The sequence below is a fragment of the Crocodylus siamensis genome, chromosome 1 (genome assembly GCF_052110815.1).
Source record: "Crocodylus siamensis isolate JL-2025a chromosome 1, ASM5211081v1, whole genome shotgun sequence".
Lineage (NCBI taxonomy): Eukaryota > Metazoa > Chordata > Crocodylia > Crocodylidae > Crocodylus > Crocodylus siamensis.
The window spans coordinates 101,711,854-101,737,809 of record NC_143395.1 but is presented as its reverse complement, the minus strand read 5'-3'; the positions used below and the strand labels follow the sequence as shown (position 1 = coordinate 101,737,809).

Here is a 25,956-nt window from a genome sequence, read left to right as displayed (position 1 = left end):
ATTCATATTGCTGCATCATTTTTAAACATTTGCCCATTACATGTTAAGCTTGCTATACACTATAATATACTGGATATTATATGTGTTCTGGTGAAGCCTGAAATACTTACTATTTAAAAAAAAACGGAAAAAACATTGTCAGTGTATAATCCTGATTTATTAACCCAGTCATCAATGTTTGAGCCTCAGTTTTGTTTCGTCTTGTTATGAATACTTCGATAAAATGGACTTTTTCTCTCTTCTTTTTAGCTTTTTAGGGAGTTCCACCTCCTGACACACATGGATATTTATAAAAAAACAGTTGAGATTTTGGAGATGTATTCTGAAAACATATTGTCTCTGTACTCGGTGAGGAATAATCCAATTAATGTTATGCTGCAAGAAAATCTAAAACAGCACATGGAGGAAGACATTCTGAAATGTTAGTATAAACTGGCTCTGTATTTAAGCATTGTAGCAGGTAATTGTGTTACAGTAATTAGACTAGCTCTTATGGATAATGTAGAAACATTGTTTTAAAACTGTCTGGTGCCTTCTTGAAAACACACACAAGATAGAGAAATATCAAACAAAAGAAACCTATTAATCAATGAAGAGGGGAAAATATTAATAAAATGAGTAAGATACCAAACTCATGTTTTTCTAATAAGATAAGGAGAGAAAAATGTTAATGGGTAAAATAACTATTATAACATGTTTGGCTAATAAGAAAGAAATGAAATATTTCCAAATATATGAAACTGCCTTTTTGTATCATAGAGGAATCATGGACAGAGAGGGGGGCATCTGTTGGACAAAACCAAATAGCAGAACCTCTTTCCTAAAAACGAAAGAGACATGATCTAAGATATTGTTTTTATGACTGAGGTTTGTTCCTGATGAAATAATGGAAAGAAAATTACTGGCTAACAACAGGGCTAATAACTCTGTGATAGAATGTGATATTGTCGAATACCGTATGATATTTTTGAATGCTCAGGGCTTTTCATTTCGAATGCTCGGGGATATTTTTGAATGCTCATGGTTCCCTGTGATGAAACCATTTGAAAAGAAGCGAGCAGTGTAGCCAGGCCGCAGGATCCTGGTACATGCACATTTGTCTTTGTTAATGTAAGTGTGCCTCGGGCTGGAAAAGGTTGGGAAACACTGTGTTAGAGGTATACTCCCATGTTGACCTGAGGCAAGGTGTAGGGAATTTTCAAAAGTGTTTTATTTAAATGACATACCAAAGCTCTCAATGTCTACTCCTTAAATGGTGAGGTCTTGGTAAAACTGGGAGGTGGGTTATACATTATTCTTAAGGGGTAACTGGTTTAGAAGAGGTTCAGTAAAGGCTGTACAGGCCACCTAAAGCTTGGTCTATACTAGTGATTCTCAACCAGGGTACCACAGCACCCTGGGGTGCCTTTAGGTATTTTCAAGGGTGCTGCAATGTTAGCACCATTAGATTTACAGATATGCCTCACAAGATAAGTCCTGAAATTTCAAATAGAAATCCATAGTCATGGGCTTTCTGAGTCCTTTACAAGAAAGAAACTGCTCTATTAGTTTTTCACTCTTTTTTGGCCTGCAGAAAACTAAGAGCTGGCATTTTCTGATAAGTGCCTCAGTTGACAGAACCACTGATCTGTCTATACAATGACAACAAACTGTTTAAAATTCTGATAAATTGAATTTATGCTAATTTTCCCAACCTAGATCAGGTCCAACAACCACCAGGGAAGAATTCAAGTGAGGCTGAAGGACCACTTCACTTTTTGTATCAAAACTATGGATGGAGTATGTTACAATACTTGTAATGCTTATAATAACTCTGAAAATTAGGAGGGAAAAGTGTATTGTTTGGAACATTTATTCAAACGAAAAAGCAAAAGTCAGAGATCTAGCTGAGCCCACTGAAGTACTTGGGTGACTACGCGCCAGTTTTTGTAGCCCATTATTGTGGATCGCATTGTATCTGCCTGCTTGTAACTCTCCAGTCTGAATGGGGAGACTGAGCTGACTAGGTGCAGCATCTGACATGGGCCCAGAGCGGGGTTTCAATTGATGCCTCTGGAAGATGCCTGAACTGTCGGGTCACCACACCCCAGCAGAGAATTTGAGTGAGGCGTACCCTTTTTTTTCTTTTAAATGCCCTATGCAGAATAATCCAGTCATGGCAGCAAGATGGCCTAGATTACTCCATTAGGTCTTCTCCTTCACTGACTTCTATAGGGGATTGCATTCGTAGTCTAATTTTAGCACGATTAAAAATTAGCAGCTAATTCTCTGATCTGGAACGCTATACTATACTTTTTTTTGAGTATCATTAGTTGTGGATTTATGAAATTCTATGCCTTTTTGAAAGTGGTATGTTGATGGCACAGCTGAGGACAGACACTGGAGACATTTAAATCAATATAAGGGTTGCAGTTTACTTTTCAAATAACTTCGTAACCAAGAACATGGATACAGTGAGGAGTTTAACCACCACCTTTATAACCTACAGCTCTTACTTCATAAATCAGTCTGCTCTTCCACAAAGGTATCGAAAAGCTTTCATTTGTAGTTCAGTAAAAACCTTTGCTTTGACAGATATGAAAATGACGGCCACTTGTTTACTGCTGCCAGATGCCTTTGGAGATGACACCAGTCTGTTTGTTGCTGTGAATGAGGAGGTATTTAAATGTGGCTGTGAAGGCTAGTTACATTTCCAAGCAGACAAAATCTACTGCATTTTCCCACCTTCTCCGCCTCCTAAATTAAATTTCCCTTCCCTTCCCTACCCTCCCTCCTGTGTCACATAGTGGGGGACAGCTGCAGTGATTAGGACTTTTTTTGTATGTCTCTTGTATGATATCTAATAACATCACACATCATCAAGTGACATTTAAAGGAAGAATGTGATGTTGTACTAAGATTAGAGGACCAAGTCTATAGTTCTGGTTGTCTTTCTGTCACTAATTGCTTAAGAGTCAGTCATTTAAGCCTTGATTAAGTAAAGACTTTCAGGTACTGCACTCAAAGACTGGAATCCAGAACCCAGAGTTTGGTGCTTACGCTGCATATGCAGTGCACGAGGAAAGGGGTGACCCAAAAAAGCCTCACACTGAGTGGGGAGTTGCCTAAAGCTGGCAAACAGAAAATGCTGAACTGAAATCCCACACCACTCAGGTGCTTAGGAGCCTGAATCCCACCCAGGATTCAGAGTCCAAACCTCTCCCAAGTATAGGCATCTACATGCAATCTTTGAAGGTATCGAGTAGAGATCAGTTTCCTTTTTAAAACACACCTGGCAGAAGGAAATGGAATATCGAATAGCAAGTCAAGTGATTCTTGATGGGACCAGGGTGCTGTGAAATATTTTGAAGGGTGCTCCTAGGTGTACAGGGATGACCGCAAACTCATCCTTGTCCAGGTATTCCCCTATGGCCCAATCCCTGTGCAGGGAAGTAAGAGCAGTCTTGTTTCTGTCTAGCTGCTCTTCCTTCCTCTCCATTCCCTCCCCTGGCTCCCATTGCCTAGCCCCTCTATGAGGAAGGAAGCAAAGGCTTTTCCCTGCCCAGCTGCTCCTCCTTCTCTTCCTCCACCCTGCCACCTTCCCTACACTGCTCAGCTCCCGTAGAGAAAGAACATGCTTTCTTGCCCCTGGCTTGCTGCTCCCCCCATCTACTTCCCTAACACATGTACAAAGAGGTAAGCACTGTAATAATATCTTAGTTTTTGAAATAGGGTATCACTCAATTCAGTGAAGTTGTGGAGGAGACTTGGAGTCTAAAAAGGCTGACACTACTTATTAAACTAGTCCAGTGAAGTGAGACACCTGGGCTCAACATAGAACACTTCATGGACACATCCTGTATGCCTCCAGCTGCAGCCTAGGCCCCAGCAGAAAGTGCCATGGGAGTGGGGCAGAGTGAGTGTGAGTATCCTAGTGGTTTTGATGTATCCTAGTGGTTGGGACCTAGCTGAGAAGAAGAGCCCTCTGCTCCCAACACTATTTATACAGTTAACATTAATTCACTGGATAAGACTCCCCGCCCCCCCCCCCCGCAATAACTTTGAAGCCAGGACCTCACCCCTCCCAGCTGCATGATCTCAGCATCCAACTGCAGTGAAACACCCTCTTGCTTATTTTCCTGTAGCTCCCAAGTCTTGTCTTCTTTTCTATGCTATGGCCCAACTTCAGACAAGAAGGTTGATGAATCTCCAACTTCATCCTGGGCAAGTGTGTCTGATCTGCCCTGTTTTTCTACCTCAGTGGGGCTTCAGTAAGAGCCAGGAGCCTGTTCAGCTGGACCAGTTCTAGGCAAGCACAGAAGGGAAATTGTAGCGGCCCGGGGGACTTTCCAGGGCAAACAGGGAACTGTCCAGTAAATTTAGACACCTCCATAATTGCCAAGTGAGGGTTTTTTAAAATCATGATTTCGGATTCAGTCTGCCTAAGTTTGATTTTAGGTGCATAACTTCTTAGAATCCTCCCCTTGGCCTTTTTGCAGCTCACTATCTTCATTGTAAAACCCTGGCCTATGTTACTTAGTGTCTTTTGATGCAAAAGGTCTCAAACACCCACAGAATTATTAACCAATTTCAAAGCACCTCTTGAACATGAATGTAACTGGCAATCCTCATGAATTACAGCTTTTTGTTCTATTGCAGGTGAAGGTCTCGACACCAGTGTTGGAAGTGAAAAACCCGTTCAATGTTAATACGTGTGAGTTTGCTTTGTATGTAGAAAAAGAGAAACTGGCTCAGCTTGATGATTGTACAATGGCACTGGCTGCTCTGTTGGCTGCGTTCCATGTGTTTGACATCCAGTGTCCAGAAAAGATCCACAACACACTTAACTTTCTGGAGTCGCTGATCTTTGAGGTGAGATGTCCGCAGTCTTTCCCAGTGAAGGTAAAGAGAGAACTAGAAGAACCTGAATGTCTGACCGTTTGATAACAGATGTGATACTCGTCTCAGGGGAATGCCTTTGGAGCACTGTCAAAAGAAATCTTTGGTTGTGAAGATAAGTCAGTGTACATCTTTCCAGTGGAAGTGTATGAATATTTATAATACAGCTGTGTTTTTACAATACCTGTTTTTTATTGTATGGGCTGCTGTCATTTTTAAAATTTAAAACCTGAGCATTTTCATTATTTTAAATGAAAATTCGAGATAATTTTTTGTGTTAGAAAAATAGTTTTATAGTTCACTGTAACTGTGCATTATTTTTCTGATAGAGCTTTTTTACTCCATTTGGATCAAGTTTTGATTAAGTCAAAGGTAAGGAACTCACTAGTGAACTAATTTACTTTTAATACTTTACTGCCTCAGTTGTTTATATTCCTTGCATTTGGATTCATGGTTTGATGTGGGTGTTTTTCCTTGAAGTGATACAAGTTAAAGATTTGCAATTAAGAGGTAATGTGGTTTCACTGTAATAGTTATTGAAAGTATTATAAATAAGTATTTTTCCATTTAAAAAGTGCTGCGTCTGACGATTAATTTGCAGACCCGGGATCTGTGGATAGTATAATTTGGCCAGAGCCAGAAGAAGAATCTTCCCTGCCTATGTGACACAACTTACCTTTATTTTCCTGATTAATTGCACTTGAAACAACTAAATGAAAGTTCTAAGTTACAAAATGTTTCTTAAAAGTACTTTGGAGCTGAAATCAGCAGACAGATCTCTCTCTCTCTGGATTTGTTTCTCACTTCTCCTCTTTGCAGGGTACAATCTAGCCACTCTTCTCTTGTTGCACAGTTGAGGTATAACGCATGTCAGCATTTGTGTGCAGGGACCAGTTTATGTGGAGATGAGTCTTTGTGTTAGACCAGGCTGCCTCAATAGTGACCAGCATCATCTTCCACATTATGGCCCAGCGTGGTTCTTTTAACTCTCAGAGCCTTTGCTTCCTTGGAGTTTCTGTGGTTGAAAAATGGAAGTAGCTAGCAAAATGTTACCATTTCATTGCAGAAACAAAGACAATGTTCTTTATTTGAATTCCATGATATTAAAGCTGTCTTAAAGTATTTATGCAGGATCTCCTGAGTTTGTTGTCCCTGCATTAATTTTAGGAAGTTGAAGTAGCCTGGAAAATTCCAAAGCTTCATTTTTGATTAGTGGTTCTGCAGATATACCTGGGGGCTTGGATATACAACTTGGTTACACCCAGCATAACTTGCATCTCTGCATAGTATATTGCTGTTTCAGCATCTGTTGATAGTAGGGTAAGGAAGTAATAGCTTTTTTGCCTTGAAGAAACTGCTACCCTGGGTTAGGCTGCAGACCAACACGGACACACACAACACTGTGGATTTATCCCTGATTTTTCGTAGTCTACACTGAACATGCATAAGATGCATGTTACATAGCTCCTCTTTTTTCCATGGCACTGGAAAGGGCAGTTACAGTAGTGTAAACATTTTGTGTCCAAGCCCTAAGTACTATGATGGAGAAGGTGGTGGTAAGTGTCAGAGCTAAACTCAAACTATTAAGAGCTGATGTTTCTGTTTGACTTTTACGACAGATTAAAGTAGTGGAATAGCTGCCAGTCTACCTCCTGTACCACGTTAAAAGGAATTTAGTTTTAAAGATGCAGAACTGCTTTTCATGTATTTTCATTTTCTTAATAAATTTCCTCAACCTTATTAGTCTTCCTAATACAAATTATTTGGACAGCTGCACCTCTTGATAAGATGCATGTTTATCAAATTGGAGATAGTGTGAGACAGTAATGAAGGGAAACTACTTTGGGTCTGGGCAGTACTAAATAAAAGACTGGGTCTGTGCCATTTAGTACATATTCACAGAGGTGTCTTGTAAATAATAAGCAAAAATTTCTCAAAGTTCAGTAGTTTTCTAGAGGCAAGAGGAAACTGTAAGAAAATCCCAGTATATCGCCACAGAAATCAGCTATTCCTAAACCAGTTTGCAAGGGATAGCTGATAGTTCACATGGTTTTGGTACCTCATTGGCTTCTACAGGCTTTCAGGTCCTTCTGCAAAGAACAGAGAGCTCCTCACTAATCTGTAACCTAGAGAAATGTCTGGTGAAGACGAGAAACTGGGCAAGTCCCCAGGAAAGTACATACAAAAGAGCCAAAATGGATGGAACAGCTGGGTGGAGAAGATGAAAAGGCGACTAGTTGCATTAATTTTCAAATGCTGCATGCCTGTGTGAGCAACTGTTGTTGCCACAGGTAGGCTGCGTGATACAGGAAGTAGCTCATGAGATGATATCTTTGTTAAGCAAGTGTTTGGGGAAACAGGAGAGAACTCCTGTTTATAGTTGATTTTATAAAATCATGCCAACAGTTGAGTTGCTGCGTAGAAATCAGTCCACACTGCCCTGTGGACCAGCTTAGTTCATTTTTGAGAATCCTAGAAAAACACAAATGTAACAGTCTTCTCCAATTCAGATTTTATTTTGTATTGTAGATACAATAAGAGTGCAATTTGAATGTACAAACTTTGAACAAAATGTAAAAAATATTGTTTATGCAATGTCATGGAAGGAGACTAATAGAGTAATGCAACTTACTTCACACTGACCCTGTTTTACCTCACATTATGGCAGGTGCCAGTCACTTAAGTGACCCAAAGTGGCACAAAGAGTTCTCCAAACCTTAAGAAATTCCAGCCAATTAGGAGTCCCTAGCAAAGTGTAGGAAGATTATGTTCCTCCCAGCACCCTATGCAGTAGGAATGTTCTGCTCATTCTGAATTGCAAAGATAAACGATCTCCCTTACTTCACACTAGGCATTGATTGAGCCAACTGGTTGTAAGGTTGTATGAGCCAACTGATCCAGTTCTCACCTTCTTCCCATGTGGATCATTCTCACAAGGAGGATTCTAGATCCATCCTTAGTCTGTGGGTAGCTAGCCTTTCTTAATTTAAAGTGCATCTTGTTCTACATCCTTTTTTTTTATAAAAGGAGTGCAACACCTTCCCTTAATCAAATGCTTCTAACAATCCTTCAAGAAAGAAGGGTGTCTTACTTAATTACCCACTGTAGGAATTGGTGCCTAAACTAACAAGTGTCATGCACCTTGCTCCTTAAGGTTTCCTTTTCTTCCTCCTTTCCTTTTCCTTTGCACCCTAAAATATATTTCCTAACTTGGGGTGACCTTCAGGCTAGGAAGAAGGGCTAAATAATACCCCAATGATAGGAAAATGAGCACCTTGCACTGAGCATGGATCTTGGGGAGCAGTCTGAGCCTTTGTACTCCTCTTTTTCATTATTGCAGTAAGTACTGAAGACCAGAATGTACAGACATAGAAAAGGTTTTCTTTTTGTTTTAAATTCTTACCTCAAATACACACACACACACACACACACACACACACACACACACACATTTTTACTTCATGTGCTGTATAACAGTTGTGGGCTCCCAGGTAAAAAAAGAAAAAAAAAAAGAAAAGAAACCTGGAGTACCATGGTGCAGCATGACTAATGGTATTCTGTGAAGTCAAACATTATTCCTCAGTTGCAGCTTTCTCTATACTGGTCTTTCGGTAACTTACATTAAAGATGCTGGTGGAACACCCCCCTACCCCCCCATGTAACATTTTTATAATCGTGCAAAAGTAAAAACATTCAGTTTATCCAAAAAGCATTAGAATTTCAACCTCAACAATGTAATTGTTACAAGCAGGTAGACAATTTCAGAATTTTGGAAAGTTTTCTATGTTGTAGCATAAAGTGGTATTTATATAGCATAAATGTTGTATCTTAAACTATGAAACAAAACCTGCATTAGCCGCAACAGTCTGAACTGGCTACTTGTAGCCTCATTTTTAGCTAACCAGTTTTGTTTTGATAACATAAAGTAAAAGTTACTGCAAAGAAAAATGGATACATGAAATAGAATTCAGGAGTTCTTAGAAAATGTTACCATTTCCCTCATTTTATTATAGCATAAATAATCAGCGAAGGATATCCAGATGCCAAAATAAAGGTAGGAATCCTATCTAACAGTCCATGAGAGAAATAGTGTCATTAATTTGGTAAATAAGACTAGCTGACTCGGCTGTTATACAGTACCTTGTTAAAGGCTCAAACACTTCCCAGAAGGATTCACGTGTAGTTGCTCTCAAAGATTTTAAATAGTCCACCAGCACTGGCTTATTTTTCTTCCATTCCAAGAGTTCTTACTTGACAATTCTAGTGAATCTTTGTGCTTTGAATAAAACATAAGCTCCAGTGGAGAAAGCTGACTTGTATACATTTCCCATTACTTTCAGAGTTCATTGTGTGAATTTTTCTCTGCGGCTTTGAACATCAGAATGGAATTGAAGATTTTTAGGGCTGGTCCCAGTTTAATGCTCATTATTTTGACTATGTCTGTTTGGGTCATTAGCAGAAATGCTTCTCCATCAATTTGCTTTAAAAAGAAACACAAGGAAAGCTATTAATAGGCTTGATGCTGTAATAATTTAAGTATTTAACAATCTATAAAATAAAATTCCCAGCAAGCCAATTAATTTCAGACTAGGCTTAAGTACAAGCTTGAATTTATATTTCTCTGTATGCAAATCTGTCCCTGTTGCTTTGAGTTAAATCAGTTTTACAAAACTGTCTGTTCTCTGATGCTGGATTTCATCCTAGTCACTAAACTTGAATTAAATGTTCTTCCAAATATAAGTCTTATGCTGCCCTTCCACCCCAAATACCACCACCAAAAAAAAATCAAAACTTACTTTCTCTGTTTTAACACAGGGGATTAAAAAAGACTTGGCTCCAGGTGCCAAAAGGTTTGGTAAAATGGCTTTGAACACAGATAAAGCTTTTTACAGCATTAAATAATAGATAACCATGTTCCTCTAAATTTTATAGCTTCATTATTTTAGTACACATAATTCATGCATGTTTTTTTCCTGAAATGCCAAATCTATTGGAGGTTAATTGTGGAAGGCAGCACAAATACAGACATGAAGGGTTACAATACCAGCCTAGTCATACCAGACCTCTGTATTTAGGCCTAAACGACTTTTTCCCCCAGCAGCAAAGAACCATGGGTAATTTTTCAAGTCACTTAGAATTATATCCAACAGCAGGGGCAGCAGGGTTTCATTACAGCTCTTGAACAGCTCAACACTTCTGAATGAGCTATCAGGAAGCCAAACTCTTTCTTTCCATCCCACTGTGGAGGGGGTAGGGAGGAAGACTTTCTGTGGGATGCTGGGGGTCTTAGCAGCCTCTGTAGTGCTACATATAACTGAACAGATGCTACATGCAGTGCCACAGAGCACAGCACTACAGAGGAGTTCTTGTTTTAAACAGAAAGGTCTCTGTAGGGCTTGGGACATGTTTATAACACCATATACTGTTCGTGCTCCTGTACGCTCACATTTGTAGCGCTATGAATGTCACAGCTGTCCATATCCTCATTTCAAGTCCTTCTGACAATGCATGGCGGTGGGGGGAGGAGGAGGCTTGTACACAGGCCATACACAGTAGGAGTGGGAAAGAGAAACCCATACAAGAGTCAGCATTACTCCACAGCCTAGGGCTTAGGACATTCAGCCCAGCTCAGGGAGATGTGGGTCCAGTCCCTGCTCCAATTACTATTTTAGGATTTCATTCACTGAGTAACACAAAATATCTCAATTTGCACCAGTACTAGAATGCGCGCAACTGAGCACCCCATCACTAGCTTGTGGAGATATGCTCACATTTGCTGATATAACCCTTCTTTTAACCACTGAGTTGCTAAATAAAAAACGATCAACACCTTCTGAAGCAAAGGCTTAGGAACCTAACTCCAGGGGAGACCCAAGTCCCAGAGAGAGTACACATTAAGGCACATGCCTCTTGTCAGTATTTCCCACTGGCTAGTTTAGGCACCCCTCCTCTCACTCTGTGGTCTTTTCTGGTTCTTGTCTTTCCACAGGCTATATACAAGAAACTAAGACACCTAAATCAGGGCTATGGTGAAATGGCACCTCAATATTAACTGGTGCAATGCTGAGTTTTGTAGTGGTAAGTCTTTGGCAAATCTAGCCCTTAAAAATCAAATTATCTGACTACAGTCTGATAACCTATTTTAATAGGTTTAATAGGAACAAAGAATCTACAGAAAAAGGATTTCAAGAGTCCTATGGAAACCTTCCTTACCTAAAACTCTGCCATCCCCCGATGACAGGATAAGCGGGACTAACTTACACAGAAACCACAAGTACAAGTCTGGGTCCACTGAACAATACATATCCAGATGAGAGTAAGCAAGCAAAAGCAAATGTAACTCTGTGAGGAAGGCAGGGAGGGGATCATAGAAAATTAGGGTTGAAAGGGACCTCAGGAGGTCATCTAGTCCAACCCCCTGCTCAAAGCAGGACCGTTCCCAACTAGATCATCCCAGCTTCTGGAACTGTTCCATTAGACAATCTTTAAATAAAAAAAGCAGAAATAACCCTGGCACCAGGGACCAGGACTCTGGATTCCCTGTCCCTCCCCAGTGGGAATGTTCACATCACTGGGCTACAGAATCGGGCTCCATCTTGCTAGTCCTCCTCCCAGCATGGCCTCATATTTCACCTCCCAATGATGGTGTAGAGGGTGGACTCTGCTCTAACCTGATGAGTAAGGCACTCTCCTAGCAGGTGAAAGATGTAGAGTTGAATTCCCTGAGGTTGAGGAGGAAGGGCTTAGAACCCAGGTCTCTCCCACTTCCTGGACAAGTGCTCTAAGTAGTAGGCCATTATGGGGAAAATCACCACTATCACTGGCTGTGTTTCCAAGTAAGAGTGTCTATGGATTTTGTACCTGTAGTGCCACTCCATGCAGCTGGTCTGAACCGGGCATGCCCTGTGGGTACCAACTGGACTGGGATTCTTGGGGGATTTAGCTGCCTCTCCAGATCAATTTAGATTGTACTGGAGCTTAGATAGCAGTTATGTGTATAGCTGCATGAATCGGATCACTCCTGAGCACATGCAGGAGCCTAAGCCTAGGCACTGAGACCTTTTCAGTCCAAAACAGCAGCGCCTAATGAATGTAGGCACCCCAGATGTTGAGAGCAATGAAGGAGAAAGCAATGCGTGAGACCTTTAATTTAGGTGCTCAAATTCTACCTAAGGCCTGTTCTGGTACCAAACAAAGTGATCTGGATCTGGCTTTAAGTGATGGACATAGGTGTGACTTTTGAAAATGGGCCTTAGACTTTCCAATCATTTTGATTTTTTTTACCCAAGGTTCTCAAGTCTACCATCAGGCAAAGGGCCAGCTGATCTTGGTGGCAGTCATGTCTGAGGATGGGTTTTAGCATTTAATCCTATGGCTGTAGATAAGTAACATGCTGTCAGTTTGGAAGGCAGGCAAGCAATCATTTCTATTACACTTTGCGAAACAAAAGCTATATCAGACTCACCTCATCCTTAAACACCTTGCCATGCTCTTCACATCCCGGTAAACTTCGTATGAATTCAGAGACCTGCCACCAAATCATAACAAAAGGTTTGGGGGTGGGAGTGGGGAAAAAAAACCTACATAATTTCCCAAAAGTTTTGCTTTAAACTGCTGATACATGGTGAAGCAAAACATTTCTCATCAGTCAGATATTCTTTAAACTAGAATTACTGAGGGACTTGGCCTCAGTGTTGCAGAGTCTATCTTTTAAGCATCCTGTAGCATAGTAGTGATTAGCTGCATCAGTCTGCAGTCACAAGGCAGATCAGTGTGGTACTTGAAAGACTAATTGGCTCTGAGGTATAAGTTTTTGTAGGCAACAACTTATTTTATCAGCTGCTATGAATGGAGACAACTCCCCTCAATAAAAGTTGACTAACTAACTCAGTCAACAGAAGATGCTAAGGACAGGGGTGACTTAATCCAGGTGTCTACACACGAAATTCACAGCCATTAAACCTTTCCTAGGATTATCAAACTAAACTAGATCATTTATTTCTGGCAAAAGAGGAAGAAGAGTGAAGAGTTCCCCTTTCTGCCTTTCTACATACATACCTTTTCCCTACAGCCATCCCACTTTATTTATTTTGTATAAGTTATCTGAATGCTTCCCCAGGTCCAGTCAGCTGGTAGTCACTATCCTAGTCATTAGGCGGGAGAACAAAAGGAAGCTGGCCACATTATTTCCTTGTGGGCTGGCAGAAATAACCACACTAAGTAGTGTGGTGCCTTAACCACACAAAGTTGATGAGCTCTTTAGGCCTGGGGCAGACCTTGGAATTGGATGCAAAGTGGAAAAGCTTTTCAGGAGAAACAGACAGAGGCTCACCTCACAATACCCAACATCCTGAAAATCAGGGTAATATCCTGGATGTGGGAGACCTGGGACAAGTCCTTGCACCAAATCAAGGTCTGTCTTGGGCAGACCTCCCCTTTTTCTCTCCCACCAACTACACTTTCTGTGGGGTTGGGCATGCCCATGAGATGATTCCTGTGGCAAAGTTGGCAGGAGAATGACTAATTTGTGAATCTGTGGGGGTTCAACCTTTTAGGAAAGCTGTTAAGCAGCTCAGTTTGGGCAGTTCTGCATGTGCCCAGCAGAAGAAAAGTAGACACCTAGGTACATTAGATGCATAGGGACAAGTACCAATTGAACAAGGATTTTGTCAGTCTTGAACTCTGGACTTACTTAAGCACCCACTTTCCTCTTGGGAACCTAACTCTTTGGGTAACTTTCTGCTTTTTCCTGGTTATCTACATGGCTAGTTTTGGTCATCTACATCACATTTTTGATACTTCCATGCAGACAGGAAATCTGTTTCTGGACTGTACACTGACAGAATGGGCATGTGCACTAGTAACAAAATGGGAGAGGGAAGAAGCCAGCTCCCATCTCTTCCTCTTTAAAACTTAGCAGCTAGGGAAGTTGCGAGGGAAGTCAGAGGGTCTTGGTGACCTCCTAACATAACACTCTCACTATGCCACAGGTTAAATATTAGTCAGTCTCTTCACTAGCACCCTGCATGGAGAGTGCCACAAAGCTATTGCCTCACTGGGAGAAAGAGCCCAAACTAGAATCCAGAGCCCTTCCCTGCCAGGCCAGCAGCCACTCAGTCTTCAGTTTATGCTCTTCCTCCTGGCCCCCCTGTATCTCACAAGTGTCTCCCTCTCAGGGCTGGGTGGGGGAACCAGTTCCAAAGGAGTGCCAGAAAAGAGCCTGGATAATGGCTAATAGTTGCGTGTAGTGACTTGAGTGCTGTGGTGGGAAGTCAGAAAAACCGAGTATCAGACTCAGTCTAGGCACAGGGGGGCCTAGAACCCAGAGTCTCTAGCTTCGCAAGTAAGTACTTACGCCACTCAGCTATTGAGGGATAAAGAAGAAGGGGGCCTTTTTCCTCTCCTGAGTGTGTGTCATGGGTTTTGACAACATTTTCAGATACCTAAGTCCACTACACAACTATAAAGGTGGAGGGGAAGAGGGAGTACCCTGGCTCCTTATGCACATGCCGTGTCTGCACACATACCTAAATTACTATAATTATCCTCCCATGCAGGAATCCAGGAATGTAATTCCTACTTGTGCCAAAAATGCAACATTAGACAACCAAAAACCAGCCCCTCGGACAACCAAGGAATAACCGAATGGCACCCTTTGACACCCAAATTATCTTCAGAATTACTGTGTCATTTACTTGTCATGGAGCAAATCTGGGGCTCTATCAGTTCTACAATGAATATATGTAATCAAATAATATGTTCTGAGTGCTGGGGCTACAAAGACTGATTCCACAAAGGAAGCCCTTCTGAAGTAAACCTACCTCATCAGTACTCCACTTAGACACTTGACTGGCTGGGATTCCCACCACACTTGGAAGAAGCTTGCTCTGCTGTTCCCAGCGCAAAGGTAGACATGGGATTTGCAATTTGGAAGACAAAACGACTGGCTGAGGAAAAGGCTTCTGGTTGCTGGGTTCTTCTCTATCTGTAAAATGTGGAATAAGCATTAAATCCCTCAACAAATGGCTAAATAAATCACAATGAAACATATTCATTATTTTCCACAGGCATGCACACATACCGCCTGCACCACCCAGAAACTATACATCTTTATCTATACTGCTGAGGTTAAAGGGGTACAACTCCCGTAGTATAGACACAACTATATTGGCTCTATAGCAATACAACTATTCTTTTTTGGGAAGAAGAATAATCACAAAAAGATGTCCATCCATTCAGAGGTTGCACTGGTGTAAGTACTGAGTAAAAAAAAATTCGCCCATATCCAATATTGTCATGTGGTACAACTTGTGTTGAGACCAGGTTCAAACTACTTTCAGATGTGTAGCTAAAGTTCAACCTTACTAAATCCAGAATTGCAATGGTACAAAAATTCAGTGGTGAATCAGGCCCTCTCTTTCCAGGACACTCACAACATTTAAATTTTATAATTAGAAAAACATCTTCAGCTATTTTCAAAGATTTGTGCAGAAAAACAATGCAAAATCCCAGCTCCTCCTTGTCTGGAAAAGTATTTCTCCCTGGGTTTTTTTTATGCCCATTTTCCTTTTTTCCCATTAACCATGCCTCAAAGCACAAGGGTGCATCCAGACGAGAGCGGTTATCCAGTATGCAGCGCTGCAAACGTGTTTGCAGCGCCACATACCGCACAATCTGGTGTTCTCCACGCTGCGAGAGCACGCTGCCCAAACATGCGCGGCTCCATTTTTTCTTCTGCAGGTTTCTTTGACCCCTGGATATCCAGAGATCAAAAAACCCTACAGAAAACAAAACAGATCAGCACATGCTTGGGCAGCACGCGCTGCTGAGAAATGGAGCCAGATCATCCGGTGCCACACTGCAGCAATGGACACTAGTCCCCCTTGCCCTCCCCCTTCCCTCCTTCTCACTCTTCCTGCCTACTCTGCTACCTTCTGATTCCTGCTGGTCACGTCTTTTGTCCCCTCCTTGCCCCCATCTCCCCACTCCCACCAGACTGCACCCATCCTGAGTGGATAACTGGTAAACTAATTGGTTATCTTATCAGTTAAATGATTAATCATTTAACCTTTCACATCCCAATTCTCCAGGGGTTAGTCCTCACTTCATTTCACCTTCTCTCTTGTAAGTTCACTTGTAAACAAACAATCAATTAATCTCTATGTGGATAGCCTCCATATGTCTTTTTCTTTTCCAGAGCTGCCTCTGTCAATCTACACTAAACTAAAACTCCCAGCCTCTCTTTCTAATGTCCTTTCTGGGAGACTCACTGTCAGTTCAAGTTCAACATGGCTAAAACAGAGCACTTAATCTTCCCTACCATGCACTCCCAACACCATCTTGCCTGCCACTGCCCATAATACAGGAGGCACTTTCTGATGCACACCTCACTCCAGGTCTTCATACCTAGCCTGTCTTGGGTATTTAGACTGCAAACTCTCAGGGCAGGATCTGCCTCTTTCTGTACAAAGCCTAGTATAATAGGGCCACTGACATCATCTGGCATCCATAGGAGCTCCAATAATACAAAATAAGTAATAATATTTAATCTTCCCTAAAATTTAGGACAAATGTAGCATTGGGCAATTATGTAAAATATCCCACGATCATACAATGGTAGATAACCAGGCAAGGGACTACTGCAAAACAAGCATAAAGTAGCATAAATAGCATGCAGGAAAGTAGCATAAATAATATGCAGGAAAACCATGACAACGACCAATAGTTAGCAGCCCACAAGGGACTGCAGGGGCAGCCATTGCACACAGCCTCTGTTGGGTCAGCAGGCAGCACAGACTAGGAATGGTGATCAGTCTAGAGCCTCAGCTGGGATGACTTTATCTGCTTAGTGTGCTGAATTCCAGCTAGAGCTGTTTGATCTCAGGACATATGGTAACGTTCCTCAATTTCTCAGAATACACAGCAAGGTAGGAAATACATACAGAAGAAGAACATGTCACATCTCAGAAAACTGGATTAATCTCCATTTCCTCAGGATAAGCCTCTTCAGATGTTTATTGACATGCAGAAACAGGAACATGATCAGCACAAAAAGCAACAGTGGCCAACCACGAATAACTGCACTCAGGCACGATCCGCAGAAAGACTTAGATGTTACAATAGAGAACACTGCAATACCTAACCTTTATGTACTCTGCTGCCCAGTGACATCCACAGCCCAAAGGTAGGTACCCTGTTCTATGCACGATGCATGGAGAGAGTTAGGTGATCATGAATGTGATCTGCAAAGGCAGGGGTCAGCAACCCCCAGCACAAGTGCCAAGCATGGCATGCAAGGTCATTTTGCTCAGCACACCACTGCCAGCCTGGGCTCTAGGCAGCTGCTGCCAGCCACAGAGCCCAGGCTGCTCCCAGCAGGTAGCTGGGAGGCTGCAAGCCCTGCTGCAAACAGACCAGGCTCCATGGGCTGGCTGCAGCCGGAAGGCTGCAAACAGTTGCTCTGGGCTCCGGCATGTCGGCACTCTGGCACCTCCCAGTGTAGACAGTGTAGTTTTTTTGGCACTCTGGTCAAAAAGCCTTGCCTACCCCTGGCCTAGAGGATAAGCAAGGAGCCACCTATGCTAGCCAAGAGGACGTGCTAAGGAGAGGAGTCTTATATTCAGTCCCTCTTAAGGACTTTTGTGCCTAGGTCTAACTGCAGATGGAGAAAGAGGTCACTTATCTCCAGAAGAGATTCATAACCAGGGGTCTTGGTTTTCTAAAAAAATCCCCAATTTTTGGATAAAGTAACCCCAAATTCACATTTTTCCATGATTAAAATGAAACGCCACTAATACAGAGATACACTATTTGTCTCCACTAACTGATATACTAGTGGTGTTTCATTTTAATCATGGAAAATGTGGATTTGGGGTTAATTTTTATATCCAAAAGGATCCCCCCAGTGAGAGCCAGGGCCCTTGGACTAGAGTGAGGTTTAACAATCTAAAACCTATCCCTTCCCAGAAAATCTTCATTACAAATAATCACCAGCCTCACTTCCCTGGCTTCTGAGTCCAACCCCTTGAATTTGCTAGCAATCATGAAATAAGTATTTGTTCAAAGGGATCCACAACAACATCCACTGTGGCACTTCTCCCACCACAACCACAAAGCACCCTACTTAAGAGACAAACAAAACTGAACCTGCAGCACACCATGGGAAAAGAGACAAGATGAGAACATCACCAATACCACTGATTCTGCAGTGGACAAAATTTTAGTTAAAAAAATACACTCTCCTGATGTGAAGGAGTCAACCAGCACCCTTCCTCCAAAGGAAGTCAAAAAATCTGCAATGGCTCTTGTCAATCTGACCTGGATAAAATTTCTCCCTGACCTCTCATCCAGTGATCAGCTTGACTGAGCATGAGAACAAGACCAACCAATACAGTGCATGTGAGGTGTCAGGGTACATTCCATAAACTTCCAGAAAGCAAATGTAACTGTACCAGTGTAAAGGTGATACAAGATTGACTTGGATCTGCAAAAGGGGATGTGTAACGGTCAGGGCAGATGTTCAAAGGAACAATGTGTTCTTTGGCGTACACTCACTAAATGACACTCACTAAATGACAAAGATAAAAATCAATAAGTTACATCTTGCTCATTAACTGTGCCTTGTCTAGTTTCGTCACTGGATGAGTCAGGAGCCCTGCAATGGCATTACTTCAACTATTCAAGTAAGGATTATGACTGTGCTCTTCGACGAAATATAAAATGGGCACAGAGCCTAATTCCTAATGAAAGCTACTGTGAATTAGGGACTCATTCCTTCCTCTCACCCCCTTTGCAAAATTGCAACCTATGGAACAGGCAGAATTAAGCCCAAGTGGACAACCTTACATTTGGTAAGCCCTGATTCTTAACTGTATTTTTCACAATTCTTTTAATATAGATTTTTGATGGATTAAACAAACTTTTCCACCCTTACAGCTTAGCTATTCTCAGAGTCAGTTGAGAAAAACACATTTAAAGAGTGATCTTACATACCAAGGTTCAGTTCAGAGCAGATTTTGTGCAACTATGATGACGTTTTAGGCTTGACCTTCAGTGATCACAGAGGCAAAAAAAAAATGTCAAAAACTCCCCAAAGGGGTTGACAAAAGTAGGAAAAAAACTAGGAAAGTAGGAAAAACTTATTTGGGATTAATGACATTGGGTCTTCTTTTGACAATGGTGAATTTGGTTCATAAATAGAGAGGTAGAACGAATAACCAATCCGCCTTTACATTATAGTGCACGACATCAAAATGTTGGTAAGTTACCTTTAGTTTCATGTAATGTTGGCAGTTTATTTTCTGTCTCCTCTTCTTCACATTCTTTCTTCTTAGTGGACTCTTTAGCTTGCTGCCCTCCACTGAGGAAAACAATGCATTCATTTTTCGTTAACTTATCATCACACCTTTTAAATATGATAAAAACCCTTACTGAGTGAATTAAACAGTCTGTGTTACTTACACAAAGCCTACTATATCATATCAATAAAATATATAAACGAGCTCTTAAAGGGCCTGTACCCCAACTCCAAAAGTCCAGGAAGGCTATGTCCACTGCTACCCCTGCATCTAAGGATTTGGTGACCTGGACACAGAAGGCCACCAGGTTGGTCTGACAGGACCTGCCTCTAATGACCCCGTGTTGGTTGCCCCTAAGCATAATCTCTCCTGCTGGCCCCTCGTGCACATGTGCCAGAATAATTCTCTCAAAAAGCTTCCCCAGGATCGAGGTAAAATTAACTGGCCTATAGTTCCCCGGGTCCTCCTTCCTCCCTTTTTTGAAGATGGGAACCACGTTGGCCCTCTTCCAGTCCTCTGACACCACAGCAGAGCACCATGAGTGCTTGTAAAGCCATGCCAGGTGTCCAGTAATGACCTCTGCTAATTCCCTCAGCACTCTGGGGTGGAGATCGTCCGGACCAGCTGATTTAAATACATCCAGTCCCTCCAGAAGTTCCCTGACTAGATCCTCACTGACCCTTGGCCTAGGTGCACCTCCCCTGGGGCCTGAGGGGGGGCCAGTGGGGGGGCTGATCCGGTCCCTGCTCAGGAAAATGGAGGCAAAGAAGTTGTTAAATAGGTTAGCTTTGTTGTCTGGTGTGACGACCAAATTTCCTAGCGTGTCCTGCAGGGGCCCCACGTTACCCGGTACCTTCTTTTTGCCCCCTATGTATTTAAAAAAGGACTTCCTGTTGTCCTTGATCCGGGAAGCTAGTCCCAGTTCCATCTCCACCATGGCCTTCCTGACTGCCCCCCTGCATCCCCGAGCAACCACAGTATAATCCTCCCTGGTGATGGCCCCTCCCTTCCATTGGGTGTGCGCCTCCCTTTTAGCTAGAAGACATTCCCAGATGCGTTTGGTAAGCCATGGGGGCTTTTGCGCCCTCCTACCCCCTTTGATCCATGTTGGGATTACCTCCCTTTGGGCTTGGAGGATCGTCTCCTTAAGGAGCAACCACTCTTCCTGAACCCCTGGCTCCCCTCCCTTCCCCTCCCCTCCCCTCCCCTCCGGGACCTCAGTGCTTCCCCGACTTAGCTCACTGAAATCCGCCCTCCTGAAATCTAGGGTTGCTGCCTTGCTGCAGGCCTTTGCCATCTGGCGCTGGATGGTGAATTCAAGCAGGTGATGATCCCTGTCACCCAGGTGGTCGACCACCCGCAGCCCCCTCACCAGGTCATCATCCATGGCCAGCACCAGGTCCAACAAGGCATCTCCACTGGTGGGGCTGTGCACCTCCTGGATTAGATGGAGGTCCTACATTTTGGCTAGGAACTTATGTGAGCAGTTGGACCTGGATGACTGCTCTTCCCAGCAGATGTCTAGAAAGTTCAGGTCACCCATGATGACCACGTCCTTTGACCTAACTACCCCTGTGAGACTTAAGAATTCCTGGTCTAGCTCTTCCCCTTGCTTGGGAGGTCTGTAGTAGACCCCCACCATTAAGTCTCTTTCCCCTCAACTGCCCTGTATTCTAACCCAGAGCACTTCCGTGTGCCCCTCCTCTGACTCTGTAGTACTTGATGAGGATGTGTATTCCTCCTTAATGTACAGCACCATGCCCCCACCTTTCCTCCCTGTCCTGTCCCTCCCGTACAGCCTATAGCCCTTGATATTCACCGCCCAGTCATGCGTTGGCTCCCACCATGTTTCAGTGAGCCCCACTATGTCTGGCTGCTTGTGCTCAACTATGGAAGCTGCTTGTGCTCAACAGGTGTACATCTGATCTGAAACTCCACTAAAGAAAACACATAACTTAAGATAGGTGCATATATATCTATATATATCCAGGGCTGACAACAGGCAAATAGAACAATGCATAACAATGGCAAATGAGTAGATACTGCATAACCTCATAAAGAGCAATAGGAAACTTGTACCTTGACATACATAAGGTACTTTTTGTTTCATCTTAGAAGCAATTTTTGAATACATGTGAGAATTAGGGGATAAAATTAGACTTCAGGTAGGTGGGTTGAACTTCACTGAGATAAACAGTGCTGTATTTAACATGGTATAAATGGTGTACCATGCATTTGGTGACCAGGAAATCTACACTGCAGTATTGCACAAATAATTAGTGACATGATAGACAAGGCCAATGAAAACATGCATAGCAGGAATTCCATGAGGTGCCACAAACTGAAAGGGTCTCCATAGACTCCAATGCCTTCTGTCGAGTTTAAGTTTTTATTTACTGAAAGACGATGTTGCTAATACTACATGCAGAGAAAAACCTTTTGAATATGAATTGATGTAGAGCTGCCTGAGTAATTTTGTAGGCAGATAAAACAAATCCTCTGAGATAGCTGTAACCCCTTCAATTAACTTGACAGGTGCTAACACCTGATGGTGACAACATACATTTCAATTTTTAACTATTTCCACGAAGGAAGTTATAGTAGAAATATTCACACATTGAACTTAATCCAGTTTAGTTGAATACAATAATTCCAATAATCATATCTTCGTCTTGGAAACTTATTCCATTTAACTGCCAGATTTGAATTCTTGTGCTTCTTATGTGTAAATAGTTCCATGGCAAAGCCCTTATTAAGTTAATTTTCTTTGCAGCTATGAATGTCCTGTCAATGTACTACCAAATTTTAGCTGCTCGATTTCTAAAATATGTTACTGGATCCAGTATTACTGTTATATACATTTATTGTCAGTTTTAATCTCTGGGTCGCTCTAGACCTATACACTGCAGGCTCTCAAGACATTAAAGTTCAGAAAAGTTTTCTAGCATGACTAACTTCTTGCAGACATGAACACTTCTTACTGTAGGGGAAAAAATATCCCAAAACAGACTCCTGGTCCCAGCTGAAGACATCCTTCAATACTGGTTATCTGTAAATTACTGGATATTCAATTACATTGAACTATAGTAACCAATTAGATGTGGAAGTAATATTAATTGCAGTAAAAGCACAGCATTTAATCTTGTGCAGACAATAACATACATCTCTTTTAAAATGCCATCATGGATGTGATGATGCAGTTTGTTGAACAAAAATATGCTCTGTATACGTCAGATAACAGTAAAAGAGGTGGAATATAAGATTGCTGATCATTAGTCATCATCACAATTATGATGAGCTGAATGGCTCATTCAGACTCATACTGTGTAAATGCCAGATATTTCAAAGTATCTGGCAACAGGTTCCTACCCAGGTTAATTTGATTCCCTGGATACTAAGAGAGAGATGGGATTTATCTGCTGCTTGAGAACTTAATTGATTCACATAAATAATATCCTGGAAAAATGGAAGGAAAAAGAACAAACTTCATTAGGAACATAATGATTTGTTTTGAGAGCACCTCTATATAAAGTCTGAGTTTTGTTTCCTTGAGGAAGCATGGTTAACTTTGGCAAAATTGTACTATTAAAATGATATATAAATATGACACTAGCACAGGTCATTTGTGGATGGTACACAGACCTATTTTCTGTTCCACCTCTCTTTTTACTGTCTTTTCTTGAGATTTAAATTGACTTGGGTATCTGAAAAATGCTACATATATAAGATATCTATCTATCTATCTATCTATATCTCTAAGTATAAAAGATATGGAACTGGCTATTTTCTCTAATACTGCAAGCTGCAAATAGTCACATTTTTCAACAGTACCTGGATAAAAAAAAACCAGAGGCTGTGGACAGACATGTTTATAGCACTATATTCCATTAAAGTGCTGAAAAAGCAGATGTACAGATGTATACCCTGCCTGCAGCACTACAAAACTTGCCTAAGCACTACAGAAATGGTCCTAGCTGAAACAGGACATTTTCTGTAGCATATGGAACATCTGTACAGATACATGTAATGCTACAGGGAATCTTTTGTTCTCCCAAAAGCCCATAGCAGAATGATCTTCCACTCTGGTCCCCCAAGGTGGGAGGGAGAGAGAGTAGCTGGCTGAATGACGACAGCCCACCATGGAGTGGACCAGCAGTCCAGCCAGGACTAGAGGCTACAGCTTTCCCTGACATGGCAACAGAGACTTGCAGAGTGCTATCCTAGTTCTGGGTGCTGGGCTCATACATGGCTCCATCTTGCCATGCCCTATAGAGGTCAGCAGCCTATCAGTGAGTAGGCTCTCAAGGGCTTCCCTCTCACCAGTGGGAGACACGAGAAGCAGAACCACAGGTCTGAGCAATCCCTTATTGCACCCTGATTGGAAAGCAAGCTGCTGAGTACTTTGCAGAGACTTTGTAGCGCTACAGCTAAGGGACTCTGCATGTCAGTCCTTGCCAGGTACTGCTACATTTTTGAAGTGCCTTGAAGTGCTGTGGTACTTGCAGTGCTAAAAATTGAATGTACACAGCCCAGGTAGAGTAATTTAAAAGACTGTTCCAAGGGACAAAGACTAAAGGTTTAAAAAGATGCAAATAAGCAGATAGTCTAACAGGTATTTGATTCTTCTCTAATGTAGGACAAAGTGAAAGAGAGATTGGAAAATCTCCAGTGGAAAAAAAAGGACTGGAAAATCACAGGATAATATGTTATCTTAGACAACAGATTTGGAAAGAGGAATGAAAAAGATGTTAGGGAAGGATGCTGATGGGGGGGAGAGCAACTCCCCTACCCCCAACAACCTTACCTGGTTGCCCAGGTCTGTGGTGTGGGAGGGGCGGATTAGACAATTTTTTCTAGCCTAGCAGTTTTCATAATCCCATCAATTCATTATCTGACTTATGCAAACAGTCTGATAAGAGGAAAATGCAGAAATTCCAAGTAACACAGCTTTTTTAAACATATCCTATATTTTAAAAGGTATATTTCTAAGGGCAGATGCTGTCCAATCTGCAGTAATTAGACTGTGAAGGGTGAAGGTTCATTATGTTGCCAAACACATCTAAGAGAATATAAGGACCAGTTTGCTAATTAACATTTTAAAACTCTTCACCGCTCACTTAGAATCACAGAATCATAGAAAATTAGGGTTAGAGGGGACCTGAAGAGGTCATCTAATCCAAACCCCTGCTCAAAGTAGGACCATCCCCGATTAGATAATTCCAACCAGGGCTTTGTCAAGCTACATCTTAAAAACCTCCAATGATGGAGTTTCCACCACTGCTCTAGGTAATCTGTTCCAGTGCTGCACTACCCTCCTAGTGAGACAGTTTTTCCCAATATCCAACCTACACCTCCCTTGCTGCAACTTGAGACCATTGCTTCTTGTTCTGTCATCTTCCACTACTGATAACAGTCTAGCTCAATCCTCTTTTGAACCCTGCTTCAGTTAGTTAAAGGTTGTTACCAAATTCCCTGTGTCTTCTCTTCTGCAGATTAAATAAGCCCTGTTCCTTCAGGCTCTTCTCAGAAGACATGTGCCCCAGCTGCCTAACCATTTTCTTTGCTCTTTCATGGATTCTCTCCAACTTGCCCAAATCCTTTCTATAGTGGGGGTCCAGAAATGTCCACATCTGGACAGTACTCCAGATGTAACCTCACCAGAATAGAGGCGAATAATTACTTCCCTTGATCTGCTGGCAACACTCCTACTAATGCAGCGTAGTATGCTGTAAACCTTCTTGACAATAAGGGTACACTATTGATTCATATCCAGCTTACTGTCCACTGTAACCCCCAGGTCCTTTTCTGCACAGCTTCTGCCTAGCCAGTCCCCAGTCTGTATTTGTGCATGGGACTGTTCTGTCCTAAGTGCAGGACTTTGCACTTGTCCTTGTTGAACCTCATGAGATTCCTTTTGGCCGAATCCTCCAATTTGTCTAGGTCACTCTGAATCCTAGCCGAGCATATATACTATAATCCCCAGGTTGGTGTCATTTGTGAACTTGCTTAGTTTGCAATTCATCCCATCTTCCAGATCATTAATGAAGTTATTGAACAAAACTGGCCCCAGGACTGATCCCTGCAGCACTCAACCTGATTTAGCCTGCCAACTAGACCCTGAGTCATTGATCACTACCCACTGAGACCAATGATCCAGCCAGCTTTCTATCCACCTTACAGTTCATTCATTCAACCTGTACTCCCTTTGCTTGCTTGCAAGAATGTTGTGGGGGACCCTATCAAAAGCCTTGCCTATCAAAAGTCAAGGTATATCATGTCCACTGCTTTCCCTGCATCCCCAGAGTCAGTTATCTAATCATAAAAGAAAATCAGGTTGGTTTGGCATGACTCGCCCTTGGTGAATCCATGCTGATTGTTCCTGGTCACTTTCTCCTCCTCCAAGTGCTTAGAAATGGATTCCTTGAGGACTTGTTCCATTTTTCCAGGGACTGAGGTGAGACTGACTGTTCTGTAGTTTTCTGGATCCTCTTCCGTCCCTTTCTTAAATATGGGCCCTATATTTGCTCTTTTCCAACCATGCAAGACCTCCCCCAATAGCCACGAGTTTTCAGAGATAATGGCCAGTGGCTCTGCAATCACATTAGCCAACTCTCAGCACACCTGGATGCACTGCATCTGGCTCCACGGACTTGTATGCGTCCAGCTTCTATAAATAGTCCCTAACCTGTTCTTTCACTATTAAGGGCTGCTTACCTTCTTCCCAAATTGTGCTGCCCAGTGCAGCAGTCTGGGAGCTGACTTTGCCTGTGAAGACTGAGGT

The 25,956-nt window shown here is 42.2% G+C and overlaps 2 protein-coding genes across 6 annotated transcripts in view; one reads left to right on the top strand and one right to left on the bottom strand.

Annotated features, from left to right (window-relative positions):
• SAMD3 (sterile alpha motif domain containing 3) overlaps positions 1–5,330 on the top strand; it is a 66,452-nt gene extending 61,122 nt beyond the window's left edge. Inside the window, exons 8-10 of the mRNA XM_090031445.1 lie at positions 250–421; positions 2,575–2,657; positions 4,639–5,330. Coding sequence (XP_089887571.1) covers positions 250–421; positions 2,575–2,657; positions 4,639–4,923 — 540 coding nt within the window. The 3' untranslated portion in view covers positions 4,924–5,330. The remainder of the gene's footprint in view (positions 1–249; positions 422–2,574; positions 2,658–4,638) is intronic.
• Positions 5,331–7,375: 2,045 nt separating this feature from the next.
• The window catches only part of L3MBTL3 (L3MBTL histone methyl-lysine binding protein 3), a 170,515-nt gene continuing 151,934 nt past the window's right edge, over positions 7,376–25,956 (bottom strand). For all 5 annotated transcript variants that reach the window (XM_090038931.1, XM_090038959.1, XM_090038950.1 and 2 more), the window contains exons 19-22: positions 19,146–19,237; positions 14,700–14,863; positions 12,344–12,406; positions 7,376–9,358 (exon numbers count right to left, since the gene is read on the bottom strand). In XM_090038931.1, coding sequence (XP_089895057.1) covers positions 9,215–9,358; positions 12,344–12,406; positions 14,700–14,863; positions 19,146–19,237 — 463 coding nt within the window. In that variant the 3' untranslated portion in view covers positions 7,376–9,214. The remainder of the gene's footprint in view (positions 9,359–12,343; positions 12,407–14,699; positions 14,864–19,145; positions 19,238–25,956) is intronic.